Source organism: Neomonachus schauinslandi, chromosome 1, assembly GCF_002201575.2.
Source record: "Neomonachus schauinslandi chromosome 1, ASM220157v2, whole genome shotgun sequence".
Taxonomy (NCBI): Eukaryota; Metazoa; Chordata; class Mammalia; order Carnivora; family Phocidae; genus Neomonachus; species Neomonachus schauinslandi.
This window is the reverse complement of record NC_058403.1, coordinates 127937220-127952586: the sequence shown is the minus strand read 5'-3', so window position 1 is coordinate 127952586 and position 15367 is coordinate 127937220. Positions and strand designations below refer to the sequence as shown.

At 34.6% G+C, this 15367-nt stretch overlaps 1 protein-coding gene across 1 annotated transcript in view; it reads right to left on the bottom strand.

The window, feature by feature from the left end:
• PIK3R4 (phosphoinositide-3-kinase regulatory subunit 4) overlaps positions 1 to 15367 on the bottom strand; it is an 83868-nt gene that overhangs the window by 55523 nt on the left and 12978 nt on the right. Inside the window, exons 5-6 of the mRNA XM_021678899.2 lie at positions 11348 to 11482; positions 9229 to 9450 (exon numbers count right to left, since the gene is read on the bottom strand). Coding sequence (XP_021534574.1) covers positions 9229 to 9450; positions 11348 to 11482 — 357 coding nt within the window. The remainder of the gene's footprint in view (positions 1 to 9228; positions 9451 to 11347; positions 11483 to 15367) is intronic.

Here is a 15367-nt window from a genome sequence, read left to right as displayed (position 1 = left end):
TAAAAAAAAAAAAAAAAAAAAAAAAAAAAAAAAAAAAGTTAAACAATAAAATTAATCAAAACCCAAATATATTGAGCAACAATCCAGGATAGGCCATCGCACTTCCTACTCAGCACAATATATGAAAAAGATCCATACCAAAGCAAATCACCAAGAAATTCTGGAACACCAAGGGAAAAAAAAAGATCTTACGAACTTAGAGAAAGAAAAATATGTCCCCTAAAAAGGAAAGAGGAACTATGAAAACGATCTTCACAAAATAATCTTTAGCAACAACGGAGGCTAGAACACAACAGAGCAAGACCTCCAAAGTTGTGAAATAAATTTTACACTTAAACTGCCAATAAAATAAGAGAACAAAAAAAGTCATTTTAAAACATACAAAGACTTATCCAGGTTAACTTCCCATGCAACCCTACCTAAGAAAGTTTCTTGAGGATGTTCTTCAGCAAAATAAAAAAAAATTCACAATATACAAAAATGACAGATACAACCCAGGAATTCAAGGGGATAAACTGATAATAGCTAGCAAAGATTCAGAAATCAATCAGCCAAATTAGAACAAAAAGCCAATAAATTTCAAAAATGTATCAAAAAGAAAAATGGAATAGATTACAAGCAATAGGTAAAACTGGTAAGAAAGAAGCTTGATATTACAGACAAGGTAAAGAAGATGTATTACTTTCTTTCGAAAGGAAAACAAAGGAATCTGAAAGCCCAGAACAAACAAAAAACTGTTCAAGAAAATAGTGGTATAAATAAAAAGTAAATTAAAATGTGCAATGTCCTTAATAATCTGCAGAAGACAGAAAGAATCCACTGATGACATCCTAAACATTTTCATCAAGTGATAAAGGAATCATGGCATTAGAACTGTGGGGAAGCAAATATAGTACACCACTTGGTTCTGAAGTCAATAAAATTTACACATAATCATGTAAATTTTGCTTTGAAATTTCAGAATCAGTCTATACAAGCACAAGACTTTATTATAACTACAGAACAAAATATAAATATTATCAACTATGCAATGCATTTGTTAGTTGAACTGTCAATCAATAATTGGCAGAAAGAACCTACCAACAAGGAAAAGGAGAAAGAGAAAGGGGCGCTCATCTCCTTGTAGTCCAGAAGTAGATCAACAAGAAGTAGGTTTAATTATTCAAAGTTATAAAAACAACACACAAAAACTAAAGCACTGAAAATAGTGATCTACATCTCAAAAACAGAGGGGAAGAGGGAACAGAAAATGGTATGAGTTAAAACTTCATGTGGCATAGGGGAGCCTCGGTGGCTCAGTCATTAAGTGTCTGTCTTCAGCTCAGGTTGTGGTCCCAGGGTCCTGGGATCAAGCCCCGCATCAGGCTCCCTGCTCGGCGGGGAGCCTGCTCCTCCCTCTCCCACTCCCCCTGCTTGTGTTCCCTCTCTCCTGTCTCTGTCAAATAAATAAATAAAATCTTAAAAAAAAAAAAAAAAAAAAACTTCATGTGGCATAGAAAAAAAGTCAAGAGATTAAAGTCTAAAGTCAATAATTCTTGAAAGTAGTAGAAAAATATTAGAGATATGGCAATAAACACCTGAAGATGTCAAACTAAAAACAAAATCCAGAGTAGTTGCTTCTGGAAAATGCAACTATTGCTTTTAATACATTGCAGACTTTGAATAATTTACAAAAGCATATTTCTCCTATAACTGATAAGTAATTACAGAAATTTTTTCTTTAATAAAAGGAAAAATACTACCTAAAATCTCAGCGGATTTTATTTAGGAACTTTACAAAGTTAGAAATGTATAATGAGCCAAAATAGCTCAAAATCCTTTGGAAAATAAGATTGACATCTGGGGAGCTTAACCTACCAGATACTAAAGTTGCTTATAAATCTAGAATAATTATGATATAATAAATATAACTATAATAAGAGAATATAAAATTGAGTACAGAAATGAGAAATCAAGGGAATAGAAGAGATACCAAGAAAACTAAAACTGAAAGACACAAGCACGCAACACATAATAACATAAGCTTCATCAATCAATGGGAAAGAAATGAAATGTTTAAATAGTGTCAGGAAAACTGATTATTTTTCTGAGGAAAATCAGATTTCACTTTACACCGCAGACCAAAATAATGATCAATTAAACAGTTAAGTGTGAAAAATAAAGCATTATAAAAAAAAGATGTGCACCCAACAGATTATTAACCTAACAAGTTACTTGAGAAAAGTATTTGCCAATGATTAAAAATTTTAATGTACATTTATAAAAGGCTCAAAACAGGGGCGCCTGGGTGGCTCAGTGGTTAGGCGTCTGCCTTCAGCTCAGGTCGTGATCCCAGGGTCCTGGGATAAAGCCCCACATCGGGCTCCCTGCTCAGCAGGGAGCCTGCTTCTCCCTCTCCCTCTGCCTGCCTCTCTGCCTACTTCTGCTTTCTCTCTATCTCTCTGTCAAATAAATAAATAAAATCTTTAAGAAAAAAAAAAAAGGGCCAAAATAATAAATAAAAATTCACAGAAGAAGTACGAATGAGTAATCAACATAAGAAATTTTTCACCTCCACAAATAAACACAGAAATATACATCAAAACAAGTTATCATTTTACCATACCAACAGGCAAAGATTATGTGAAGCCTATTCCATGCTGAAGGGTCTGCAGTAGGGTCAAACGATGCTGATCAGAATGGAAAATGATACAATGTTTTTTGAAATGCTTATAAAATGCATCAGGAGTTTTAAAAATATATTCATATTCTTTAACCCAATAATTAAAATTTCAGACTTCTATCCTGAGAAAATAATCAGAAGCAAATATTTATGTAAAATATTATCTCTATATGAAAGGAAAAAATGAAAATAATTTAAATATCCAAAAGTGATAAATTTGGGTAAAACCATATAATGGACTATCTTCATCTATTAAATTATGGTTTCAAATAAATTTTTTTTAAGATTTCATTTATTTATCTGACAGAGCGAGCACAAGCAGGGGGAGCAGCAGGCAGAGGCAGAGGGAGAAGCAGGCTCCCCGCTGAGCAGGGAGCCTGATGTGGGGCTCGACCTGAGCCAAAGGCAGATCCTTAACCAACTGAGCCACCCAGGCACGCTGGTTTCAAAAAAATTTTAATGACATGAGAAAATGCTTAGAATATGTCACCAGAAAAAGAATTAAAAAATAATAAGATTAAGAAGTAATATAATACATACATAATACTTCTGTGCCCAGCACTACTACATATGTTAGTTCATTTTATCTTCACAACACAACAGATAGGTACTATTATTTTTCTCAAGATTTTATTTGAGAGAGAGAGCACACGCACGCGTGCACGCATAAGCGGGGGGGTGGGGGGGCTCCCTGCTGAGCAGGGAGCGAAGTGGGGCTTGATCCCAGGACTGGGGATCATGACCCAAGCCAAAGGCAGACGCTTAACCGACTAAGCCAACCAGGAGTCCCCAGATAGGTACTAGTGTTATTCCCATTTTACAAATACAGAAACTAAGGAAAAAGACATTAAATGATTTCCCCATCAACCACAACTAATAAATGACAAAGCCAGAACATGAATCCAACAGTATGGCTCCAGAATAGAATACCTACTCTTACCAGGTACACAATAGTGCCTCATGACATATATGACAAGATGGCAAAAATGGAATGGAAAGAAGAGAGAGTGACCTATAGAATTAAAACACCAAAACATTAACAGACGTCATAAAGGACTGTAAGATTAGAGGTGATTTATTTTCTTCTTGGTTTCTTTATTTTCCAACTTTTCTACAGCAGGGGCGCCTGGGTGGCTCAGTCGTTAAGCATCTGCCTTCAGCTCAGGTCATGATTGGGATCGAGCCCCACATCGGGCTCCCTGCTCCGCGGGAAGCCTGATTCTCCCTCTCCCACTCCCCCTGCCTGTGTTCTTCTCTCACTGTCTCTCTCTGTCAAATAAATAAATAAAATCTTTAAAAAAAAAAATTTTTTTTCTACAGCAAACATATATTACTTTTATAAACAAAATACAAACAATGAAAGTAATTTTAGAATTAAAAACATTAAGGCATGATTCAAAATACACATGAATTGATCAACAGATGGAAGTTCTAAGCACCACCTTTTCCACAAAAAAGAAATAAAAATAAGATTTGAAAGAAGAAAGCAAGAAAGACAAAGATGTGAGAAGCAAAGTATAAGAATAGAGTTAGAGGCGTCTGAGATGAATCAATAAACTAATACAAACAGTGGAAAAAACCATCAACAAAACAAAAAGGCAACTTTCTGAATGGGAAAAAATATTTGCAAATGATATATCCAATAAGGGGTTAATATCCAAAATATATACAGAACTTATACAACTCAACACCAGAAAGACAGACAATCCAGTTACAAAATGGGCAAAGGACCTGAATGTGGAGAAAAGAGCATCCTTGTGTACTACTGGTGGGCATGTAAATTGATACAGACACTATGGAAAACAGCATGGAAGTTCCTCAGAAATTTAAAAATAGGAATACCATATTACCCAGCAATTCTACTTCTGGGTATATATCCAAATAAATGAATTCAGGCTCTCAAAGAGACATCTGTACTCCCATTTTCATTACAGCATTATTTACAATAGGCAAGATATGGAAGGGACCTAAGTGTCCATCAACAGATGAAAGGATGGGGGCACCTGGGTGGCTCAGTCATTAAAAGCATCTGCCTTTGGCTCAGGTCATGATCCCAGGGTCCTGGGATCGAGCCCCACATTGGGCTCTCTGCTCAACAGGAAGCCTGATTCTCCCTCTCCACTCCCCCTGCTTGTGTTCCCTCTCTTGCTTTGACTCTGTCAAATAAATAAATAAAATCTTTAAAAAAAAAAAAAAAAAAACAGATGAAAGGATGAAGAAGATGTGGTACATATATACAATGGAGTATTACTCAGTCACAAAAGAGTGAAATCTTGCCATTTGTAACAACATGGATGGACCTAGAGGGTATTATGCTAAGTTAAACAAGTCAGGCAAAGACAAATAACATACAACTTCACTTATACATGGTATCTAAAAAACAAAATGAAAAATCAAACAAAACAGAAACAGATTCATAAATACAGAGAACAAACTGGTGGTTGCCAGACGGAAGAGGGGTGAGGAGACGGGTGAAATAGGTGAAGGGGATTAAGAGGGACAAACTTCACTATAAAATAAGTAAGTCATGAAATGTAAAATACAACATAGAATATAAACAATAATATTGCACTAACTTTGGTGACAGTAAGTACACTCACCGTGGTGAGCATTTATATGTAAATGTTGAATCACTGTTGTACACCTGAAACTAATATATTATATATCAATTATACATCAAAAAATTTTTAATTTTTTAACTATGAAGATGTCTGAAAACAGATCAATAATCTCCAATAGTAAAAAAGCAAGAATAGCATACAATTTTGAAACGGAGAAAAGGATCCTTTTCTCCAAAACATTATATGGCAGCATTTACAGAAATATCAATACTGTTGCTATATGAGTTTCTTTTCTTTTTTTATTTTTTGGGAAAAAACCAAAGGCAAACCTTTTAGCAGTCACTTTCCTAGATTCTTGGGAACCAAAATCTATACCCTACAGCTTTCTGCAAATACATGAGAAAGTTCAGATACCAGTGAAGCTTTCCAATATGTAGAATAGTTTTTCAATCTTTTAAGCTAACAGACAAGCTGTTACAATCATGTGCAAAATGATACAAAAAAAGGTTAATTGGTAACCATAATAACATGGCTTTGGCATATACTATTTCATAACTGAATTAGAAACAAAGGAGAAGTAACAACTGACACCACAGAAATCCAAAGGATGATAAAACTATAAATAATTATATGCCAACAAATTGGACAAACTAGAAGAAATGGATAAATTCCTAGAAACATACAATCTTCTAAAAGTAATCAAGAAAAAATAGAAAATCTGAACAGACCAATTACTAGTAATGAAACTGAATCAGTAATCAAAAAACTCCCAAAGAGGGGCACTGAGAGGTGGTTCAGTCTGTTAAGTAGCTGACTCTTGGTTTTGGCTCAGACTGTGTCTCAGAGTCCTGGGATTGAGTCCCAAGTTGGGCTCCATGCTCAGCATGGAGTCTGCTTATCCCTTTCCCCCCCCCCCCCCCCCCCCCGTTCATGCTCTCTTTCTAAAATAAATCAATAAAATCTTAAAAAAAAAAATAAACACCACCGAAAGAACAAAGTCCAGAACCAGATGGATTCACAAGTGAATTTTACCAACCATTCAAAGAATTAATACCTATTCTCCTCAAATTATTCCAAAAAAAAAGAAGAGGAAGGAAAGCCAGCACTACCCTGACACCAAAACCAAAGACACCACAAGAAAAAAAAAAAAAGAAAAAAGAAAACTGTGGGCCAATATCTATGATAAACATACACACAAAAATCGTCAACAAAATATGAGCAACCCATTCAATGAGCATTTAACAATACATTAAAAAAAATCATTCACCACACATGATCAAGTGGGATTTATTCCAGGGATGCAAGGATGGTTCAGTATTTGCAAATTAATACATCACATTAATAAACCAAAGGATAAAATTATATGGTCACCTCAATAGATGCAGAAAAAGCCTTTGACAAAATTTAACATCTGTTCATGACAAAAACTCTCAACACAGTGGGTTTAGAGGAAACATACCTCAACATACTAGAGGCCATATATAAAAAACCCATAGCTAACATCATACTCAATGGTGAAAAACTAAGAGCTTTTCCTCTAAGAACAGGAAGAAGACAAGGATGTCCACTCTCACCACTTTTATTCAACATAGTAATGGAAGTCTAAGCTGCAGCAATTGGACATGAAAAGAAATAAAAGGTATCCAAATTGGTAAGGAATAAGTAAAACTGTCACTATTTGCAGATAACATGATTCTATATACAGTAAGCTCTAAAGACTTCACCAAAACACTATTAAAATAAATAAATTCAGTAAAGTTGCAGGATACAAAATACACAGAAATCTTGCCATTCTACACACTAGTAACAAAGCAGCAGAAAGAGAAAGTAAGAAAACAGTTCTATCTGCAATTGCACCGAAAAGAATGTGTAGGAATCAACTTAACCATGGAGGTGAAAAACTGGATTTTGGAAACCATAAAACACTGATGAAAGAAACTGGAAGATGATACAAATGGAAAGATACTGTATGTTCATGGGTTGGAAAAATATTGTTAAAATGTCCATACTACCCAAAGCAATCTACAAACTCAATGCAATCCCTATCAAAATGCCAACATTTTACACAAAACCAGAATAATATTAAAATTTGTATAGAATCACAAAAGACCCCAAATAGCCAAAGCAATCTTGAGAAAGAAGAACAAAGCTGGAGCTATCACAATCCCAGATTTCAAGATATACTGCAAACTTGTAGTAATCAAAACAGTATGGTACTGGCACAAAAACAGACACACAAATCAATGAAACAGGATAAAGGGCCCAGAAAAAAATCCACACCTATGTGGTCAATTAACCTATGACAAAGGAGGCAAGCATATACAACGGGAAAAGTCAGTGTCTTCAATAAACGGTGCTGGGAAACCTGGACAGCTACATGCAAAGAATGAAACTGAACCACTTTCTTAAACCATACACCAAAATAAACTCAAAATGGATTAAAGACCTAAATGTAAAACATGAAACCATAAAATTCCAAGAAGAAAACATGGGCAGTAATTTCTTAGACGCAGGCCATAGAAACATGTTCTAGATATGTCACCTCAAGCAAAAGAAACAAAAGCAAAAATAAACAATTGGGACTACACCAAAATCAAAAGCTTCTGCAGTGAAGGAGAAACCATCAACAAAACTAAAAGGTAACTTACTGAATGGTAGAAAGTATTTGCAAATGATGTATCTTACAAGGAGTTAATATCCACCATGTATAAAGAACTTCTACAACTCAACACCCAAATAAATAATCTGATTAAAAAACTGGGCAGAGGACCTAAACAGACATTTTACCAAAGACAACATGCAGATGGCCAACAGATACATGAAAAGATGTTCAACATCACTAATCATCAGGAAAATGGAAATCAAAACCACAATGATACATCACCTTATACCTGTCAAAATGGCTAGAATCAAAAACACAAGAAACATCAAGTGTTGGCGAGGATGTAAAGAAAAAGGAATCCTTGTACCCTGTTGGTGGAAATGTAAATTGGTGTAGCCACCACAGAGAATGGTATAGAGGTTCCTTAAAAAATTAAGAGAAATACTATATGATCCAGTAATTCCACGACTGGGTATTTACCTAAAAGAAAATAAAAACTCTAATTCGAAAAAATATATGTACCCCTATGTTTATTGCAGCATTATTTACAATAACCAAGACATGGAAACAAGCCAAGTATCCGTCAATAGATGAATGGTAAAGAAGATGTGGTATATCTATACAATGGAGTATTACTCAGCCACAAAAAAAGAATGAGATCTTGCCATTTGCAACAACATGGATGGATCTAGAGGGTATTATGCTAAGTGAAAAAAATCAGAGAAAGACAAATACCATATGATTTCACTTATATGTGGAATCTGAAAAACAAATGAACAAAATAAAAAATTAACACTTTGAAAAAAATAGAAAAAAACTAATTTTTCACACATTTTCCGTTTACACAAAGCATAGCCTGCAAGCTTTAATTTTCTGCCTAATTAAATTGATTTTCATTCACACTTGTAGCTTAACTGTTATTTTCTCATTGTAAGTTACTTTCTGATGCATGTTTACTATAAAAAATTTGACAAATATCAAAAACATAAATAATCACCTATAATCCCAGCCCCAGAGATAATCACTATATAAATCTTAGTATATTCCAGACTTCTTTATAAACATATTTGTTATATTACCTTATAGAACCAATACTTTGGTCACTTTAATAGTATTTCATGGTACTTTCCCAGGTCATTAAATATTCTTTTAAAACATTGTTTTTAATGACCACATGATATTCCTTCATATGAATGAATCACAATTTAATTAACCAATCCCTTGATTAGCTAAGATATTTTTATCATCCAAAAGCAGCATAAAGACAGAAACACTAGGAGCTCATTTCATTATTAATGAAATTGGTAGTCTTGTCACCTATCTTTCAGACCTCACAGAAGTACTATTTGAGAGAACAATTCAAAATCTTAAAGATGTATTTTAAAACAAATGGTAAAACATACCAACTATACTATCAAAAAAAGCTCCACGAAGATGCCAATCATTCTTATCATTTAGGAAAGTGATCATGTGGGACAATAAAACATCATTGGCTTTCTGACGTCCAAAGAATACACACAGCCGTGTTATTCCATTTTCCATCAAGGTTTGTTTCACAATATTTTCAGGGTCACTTAGCAAAGTGACAACTTTCTGTTGGACCATTTCATGTAAGGCTTGCAGCTCTAAAAAAATAAAATAAAATAAAATAAAGATAGGATCAGTTTTTCCCCCCAAGATATAGACGTAGGCTTCTTTCTTACTCCTTGGAGGAAAAAGAACAATTAGAGAAGCCACTATAAAAAGTCTATAACCACTAAATTTTTCCACTGTTCAAAGTTCTGAAGGACAGATGAGAAACCAAAATATAAACTGAAGAACAGGGGCGCCTGGGTGGCTCAGTCGTTAAGCGTCTGCCTTCGGCTCAGGTCATGATCCCAGGGTTCTGGGATCAAGCCCCGCATCGGGTTCCCTGCTCTGCGGGAGGCCCGCTTCTCCCTCTCCCACTCCCCCTGCTTGTGTTCCCTCTCTCGCTGTGTCTCTCTCCGTCAAGTAAATAAATAAAATCTTAAAAAAAACTGGAGAACAACACCCTGATAAGCATATGCCACAAGCATGGTTACCAACTCATTAATTAAACAGATCTGTTTTTGAGGCTCAAGGAGAAAAACTATGGGATAATACCAAAAAGATCATACTGCCACCAATAAAATCAACTTGAACAAGGACTTAAAATACTAGACTTGTTAAGGATATAAACTGATGGTACAATTTAATACTTTTAGAAAGCATTTTTAAGGTCAGTTTATTAAATTTTTAGAAAGCAGAAAATATACTGCAAATCCTGTCAAGGCTTTACATGATAAGGCCACCACCTTCTTCTCTGACTTTATCTCCTACACGCCCTCCTTTTTTCCTTTCCCTTCTAAAATGTAAGCTCAACAGGAGGATCTCTTCTGTCTTATTCACCACTATATTTCTAGTGCTTAGAGCAGGCACATAATTGCTTAATGCGGAGCTTATGTTTAACAATTATCTGTTGGCTTAATGAATGAGGGCAGAGGCCACTCCTGGTGCAGCCACTTTCAAGAGAAAAGGTGGTCTGATATGCAAAATACTATCTTCGCATTAAGACAAACTTTAGATCAACTCCAAAAAAGGTTTAACACCTAACTTCATTATCTATAAACATCCAATTACATGGTTATAGAATGTAGGACAGTATCATTTTCTAAGTAATTCCATGAAAAAAGCGAGGATTTCCTTTCTGATACATTCTTCTATAAGTTCAAAATTATTCCACTGTCTTCAACTGCAGAGAATATATGCTAAATATGATGCCCTTCTAATAAGTAATAAAGCCATTACTGTTGTGTATAGCATAAAAATCTAAAACTAGATTTCTCTAGTTTTCCTGAACTAGAAATATCCTAGAACAGATCTAAGTGTATTATTTTTACTTCTAAATCTTTAACTCAATAAACATTAATTAAAAGCCTGCTAAGAGTTGTTTGTATGTAAAGAAACTTAAGACAGAAACTTTGACCTCAAAGAGTTTACCATCACATCTGTTCATTTAAAGCAAAAGGTGTGGGGTTTGATCCATAAATCACAGATAGTACAACATAAACACAGTTTATGATTGAGGATACTCAAAGTATACTCACACAAGGAGAAAAGGCTTAGATGCTTTAGCTATGACGTTGTCAATGTTTTTTTCTTCCATCTTGTAAGAATTATACAATTCAGCTAGCTTTACTATTGACACAAATCAATTGTGGCTGAAAAACAACTGAACTTAGAATCTGTGGCAACAAGCTAATCATTTTCTGGTTAGGTAACAGTGTATCTGGTATACAGTGTATACAGAGTAGAGAGAACAATGAAACACCAGGTACCTTTCCTATATATATACATATATATATATACACATATATATACATATATAGGAAACACACACCATATATATATATATATGGTATTCTTTCATCTTACATGAAAATTATAATGATAGTTTCCTTCAAGTCCACATTAGTAATTCATTCCAAATAATAAGAAATCTGGAAGAGAAAATCATATTACCTGTGTCGTAATTGCCATTGGGATGCGTAACTTCATCTATTTCTTCACTATTTGGGTCATTTTCCATATTGAGATTTTTTAACTGTACTAATTCCAGGAATCTCAAAGCTGTTTCAGCCAGCAGAGCTATGTTTTCTACAAAAAAGGGAAAATTTATTATTATAATCTTAAATCCTTGTAATGTTTATAACTTCCCCTCCTGTCTTTATACATATAAATAATAATCTTAAAACTAAGGAGGAAAAGTAGGACTTTTCAATTTAGCACTTAGCCTAATCATATTTTTGGTAACTAATCTCATAATCTACAACTAACAGTTTTTTGAATATTTTATCTATTTGTGAGAGAGAGAGCACAAGTGGGTGATGAGCGGAGGGAGAAGCTGACTCCCCCACTGAGCATGAAGCAGGATGTGGGGTTCGATCCCAGGACCCTGGGATCACGACCTGAGCCAAAGGCAGACACTTAACCAACTGAGCCACCCAAACGCCCCTACAACTAACAGTTTTAATAATGAAACATAAACTTTTTAAAAATACAAAAATGTACAGCATAAACACTATAGTTAACTCTGCTATAATGACATATATGAAAGTTAAGAGAGCAAATTCTAAGAGTTCTCATCACAAAGAAAAAAACTGTTTTCTGTTTTTGCTTCTTTTCATTGTACCTGTATGAGAGGATGGAAGCCAACTAAACTTGTGGTAATCATTTTAGAATATATGTAAGTCAAACCATTATACTTTATACCTTAAACTTATACAGTAATATAGGTCAATTATATCTCAATAAGACTGGGAAAAAAATACAAAATATCCCAAAATACAGCATTCAAATCTACTGAGGGAAAAGCTTAATCCTTCTACAGAGACCTACAAACAGTATCTTAACAGGTGAGAGATATACATTAGACTAACAGAGAAACATCCACATTAAAATAACAGGCTGAGATGCCTGGGTGGCTCTGTCAGTAGGGCGTCTGCCTTCGGCTCAGGTCATGATCCCAGGGTCCTGGGATCAAGTCCCGCATCAGGCTCCTTGCTCAGCAGGGAGCCTGCATCTCCCTCTGCCTGCCTCTCTCTCTCTCTCTCTCTCTGACAAATAAATAAAATCTTTAAAAAAATAAATAAATAAAATAACAGGCTAAGCTGGGCTTCAGAATCACAGACCCGTCTCAAATCTCAGCCCCTGACACTTACTAGGTGGCTGCTTAACATATGAGTATGTTTCACACATACATAAGTCACATCTACCTCAAAGAGCTATTACTAAACTGAATCAACCATTATTAGATTGCTTTCCTTGTGATACTCTGAATTTCTTAATGAACCAAAGTACTGCCATGTTTCTGCAGTTGTATTTTCTCCTTTCTCTATAATCTCCTAAGACTGTCTGATATTCCTTACCACTGTGAAAATATCTAATTTCTGCTGTCACATTTGCTATCAGATCTGCTTACACTTTCTTCTCCCTTCCATTTTTTATTTATGCCTGTATCTCTATCCTTCTTTCCCTCCCATTTCTGTGCGTCTTAACATATGACCGTACCAGGAAAAGACTGCACTCTTTTCCTTAGCAATAAACAGCACTGAACATAGAGCTTAATTAACTACCTTAATCAATTCTCAGACTCACTTTTTCCTTAATTTTTAACACCACTACAATTGAGGTGCATCTCACAAGAGTTGAGATTGCTGAGACTATCAAATGTAGTGATTACTTTTATCTTGGAGTCCCACCCCCTCCGAACCCCCAACAGGTTCAACATTGTTCTGAAGAACAAAAATTTACCTCTAAGTACCCAAAGGATCACTACATTTAATTTGGAGTGAGACTAATGTTTACAAGTATGTTCTGACTTCACTAAGTCTTTAGGTCTTTATGAAGTTTCTCTGAACAGATATGCTAGTTTGAATATCAACTGTAGGATACAAGTCTATTGCCATTCAAAAAGATGAATTTTGCTGGGTAATTTGGTGTTGGAAGGTTAGCCTATTACCAGATTTTAAGGTCCTTTTAGTTACTGTAGTGCGTACTGTACGTGAATACCTGTAATGCAAGCTCACCCTAAAGATGGGAGAGTTTGGGCCATCCTCTGATAATAAGTCAAATTCTAGATGAATGTCCCCACTTTAATGGATGTATCTTTATTAGGAAAAGTCTCTTACTTTCCTGGGCACTTCTAAAATCTGAGTAGATCTATGCCTCTTTCCCCATTTAAGTTCATACACCACAACACACTTGAAAGTTTACACAAGATACAAATCTATACCACCTCTGAGTCTAAAAAGAATACTGTAAAAGACATTTAAAAATTGATTTTAAACTTTTAGAATTACTGATGTGTGTGGTTTAATTATACTTAACCATAAAAGTTCAAATAGACTTCTGGCTCTACTGAAAAAAAGACAGCTTTATCATGCACTAAGCCACGATGAAGGGACACTGCAAGGTACCAGCACTGACCCTGGGTTACCATAGACTCTCACCATAAAGACCCAGAAGACCAAAGAAAAGAAGAGCTGCTTCAGAGTCAAGGTATAGACAGCAGCTCTGAGAACTGAGAAAGAGTGAGACCAGATACATTTAGGTCATATTGTTTAGCCTCTCCCATTCCCAATTTCCTCACTTGTAAAATGAACATAATATAACATCTATTGCTCAAGGTTGTTGCAAGGACTGGTTGCAAAAGATATATAGATCTTAGAATCCATATATCTTAGAATCTGAAATCTATCTTAAAATTTATATATCTCTTGCAACAAATCCTTGCACCCTTGAGCAGCAGATGCTCTGACACAGGTTTTTCAATAAATAGTAGTTATTATTTTTCTGCTATTCCTATTAGTAATTGACTGTCACAATGTTAATATAGCACCTACACATCAGAACCTTACCCATTTAACACAACTGAGAACAAACTAAGACCAACAGTAGGTAATAAAACTCTAAAGAAAGAAACAGCTTGTTTTTAAAACCTATAAACTTTTATTGATTTTTCTGGTTTAATTATGTTTGCCAAGTGAATTATAAATATGCTATGTTACAAATTATAAACTCAAATGTACCTTTCTTAAAGAAATCCTGAATTTTCTAGGCCTGACATGTACAGGCCATACAGTTACGGAAACCAGAAACCATAAATAATAGGCAATGGATAAATATAAATAAAAATATACGTATGGGGAAAATAAAAAACCCAACAACCACCACTTTGTGGGTGTACCTAGAGATAAGGCCAGAGTCCAAAAACCATTTTTCATATGTTCCATTAAAATGACAAATAGTAAATTTAATAAACCTGGCAAGTACCTTTCAAAAAAGTGACAATATCATCACCACACTTTATGTACTATTTACAAAGACCAAAATAGAATCTGTGATTTCCAGATTATATTAAAAATAAATTATGAATTGTGTTAATGTTTCAGTGACATCTTCCATGCAAAAATTAGTATGCAGAATTAATTTGGGGAGCTAAGAACATGAATTTTATGAGTAAGAATTACAAATAAAACAGGTGGATGTGTTATAACCTCATCACAAAGAAGCCACACACCTTAAGCACTACAGTAACTAAAAGGACCTTAAAATCTGGTAATAGGCTAACCTTCCAACACCAAATTACCCAGCAAAATTCATCTTTTTGAATGGCAATAGACTTGTATCCTACAGTTGATATTCAAACTAGCATATCTGTTCAGAGAAACTTCATAAAGACCTAAAGACACTAAGTAAGAACATACTTGTAAACATTAGTCTCACTCCAAATTAAATGTAGTATACCAAGTAAAATCATAGAATTCTATATTACATATTTTTCACTTTATAATTCTGATCACTTCAAAAATGAGTACAATCAAAAGTTGAGTCCCAGGAACAGATTAGCTACAAAAATTATTAAAATGTACACAAATAGTTCAAGGACTATAATTCACTCTTGGAATTCCCAAGTAAGAGAAACAAGAGGTATTATAGTCACTAACTTCAAAAATATGAGCAGCTAGGGGCACCTGGGTG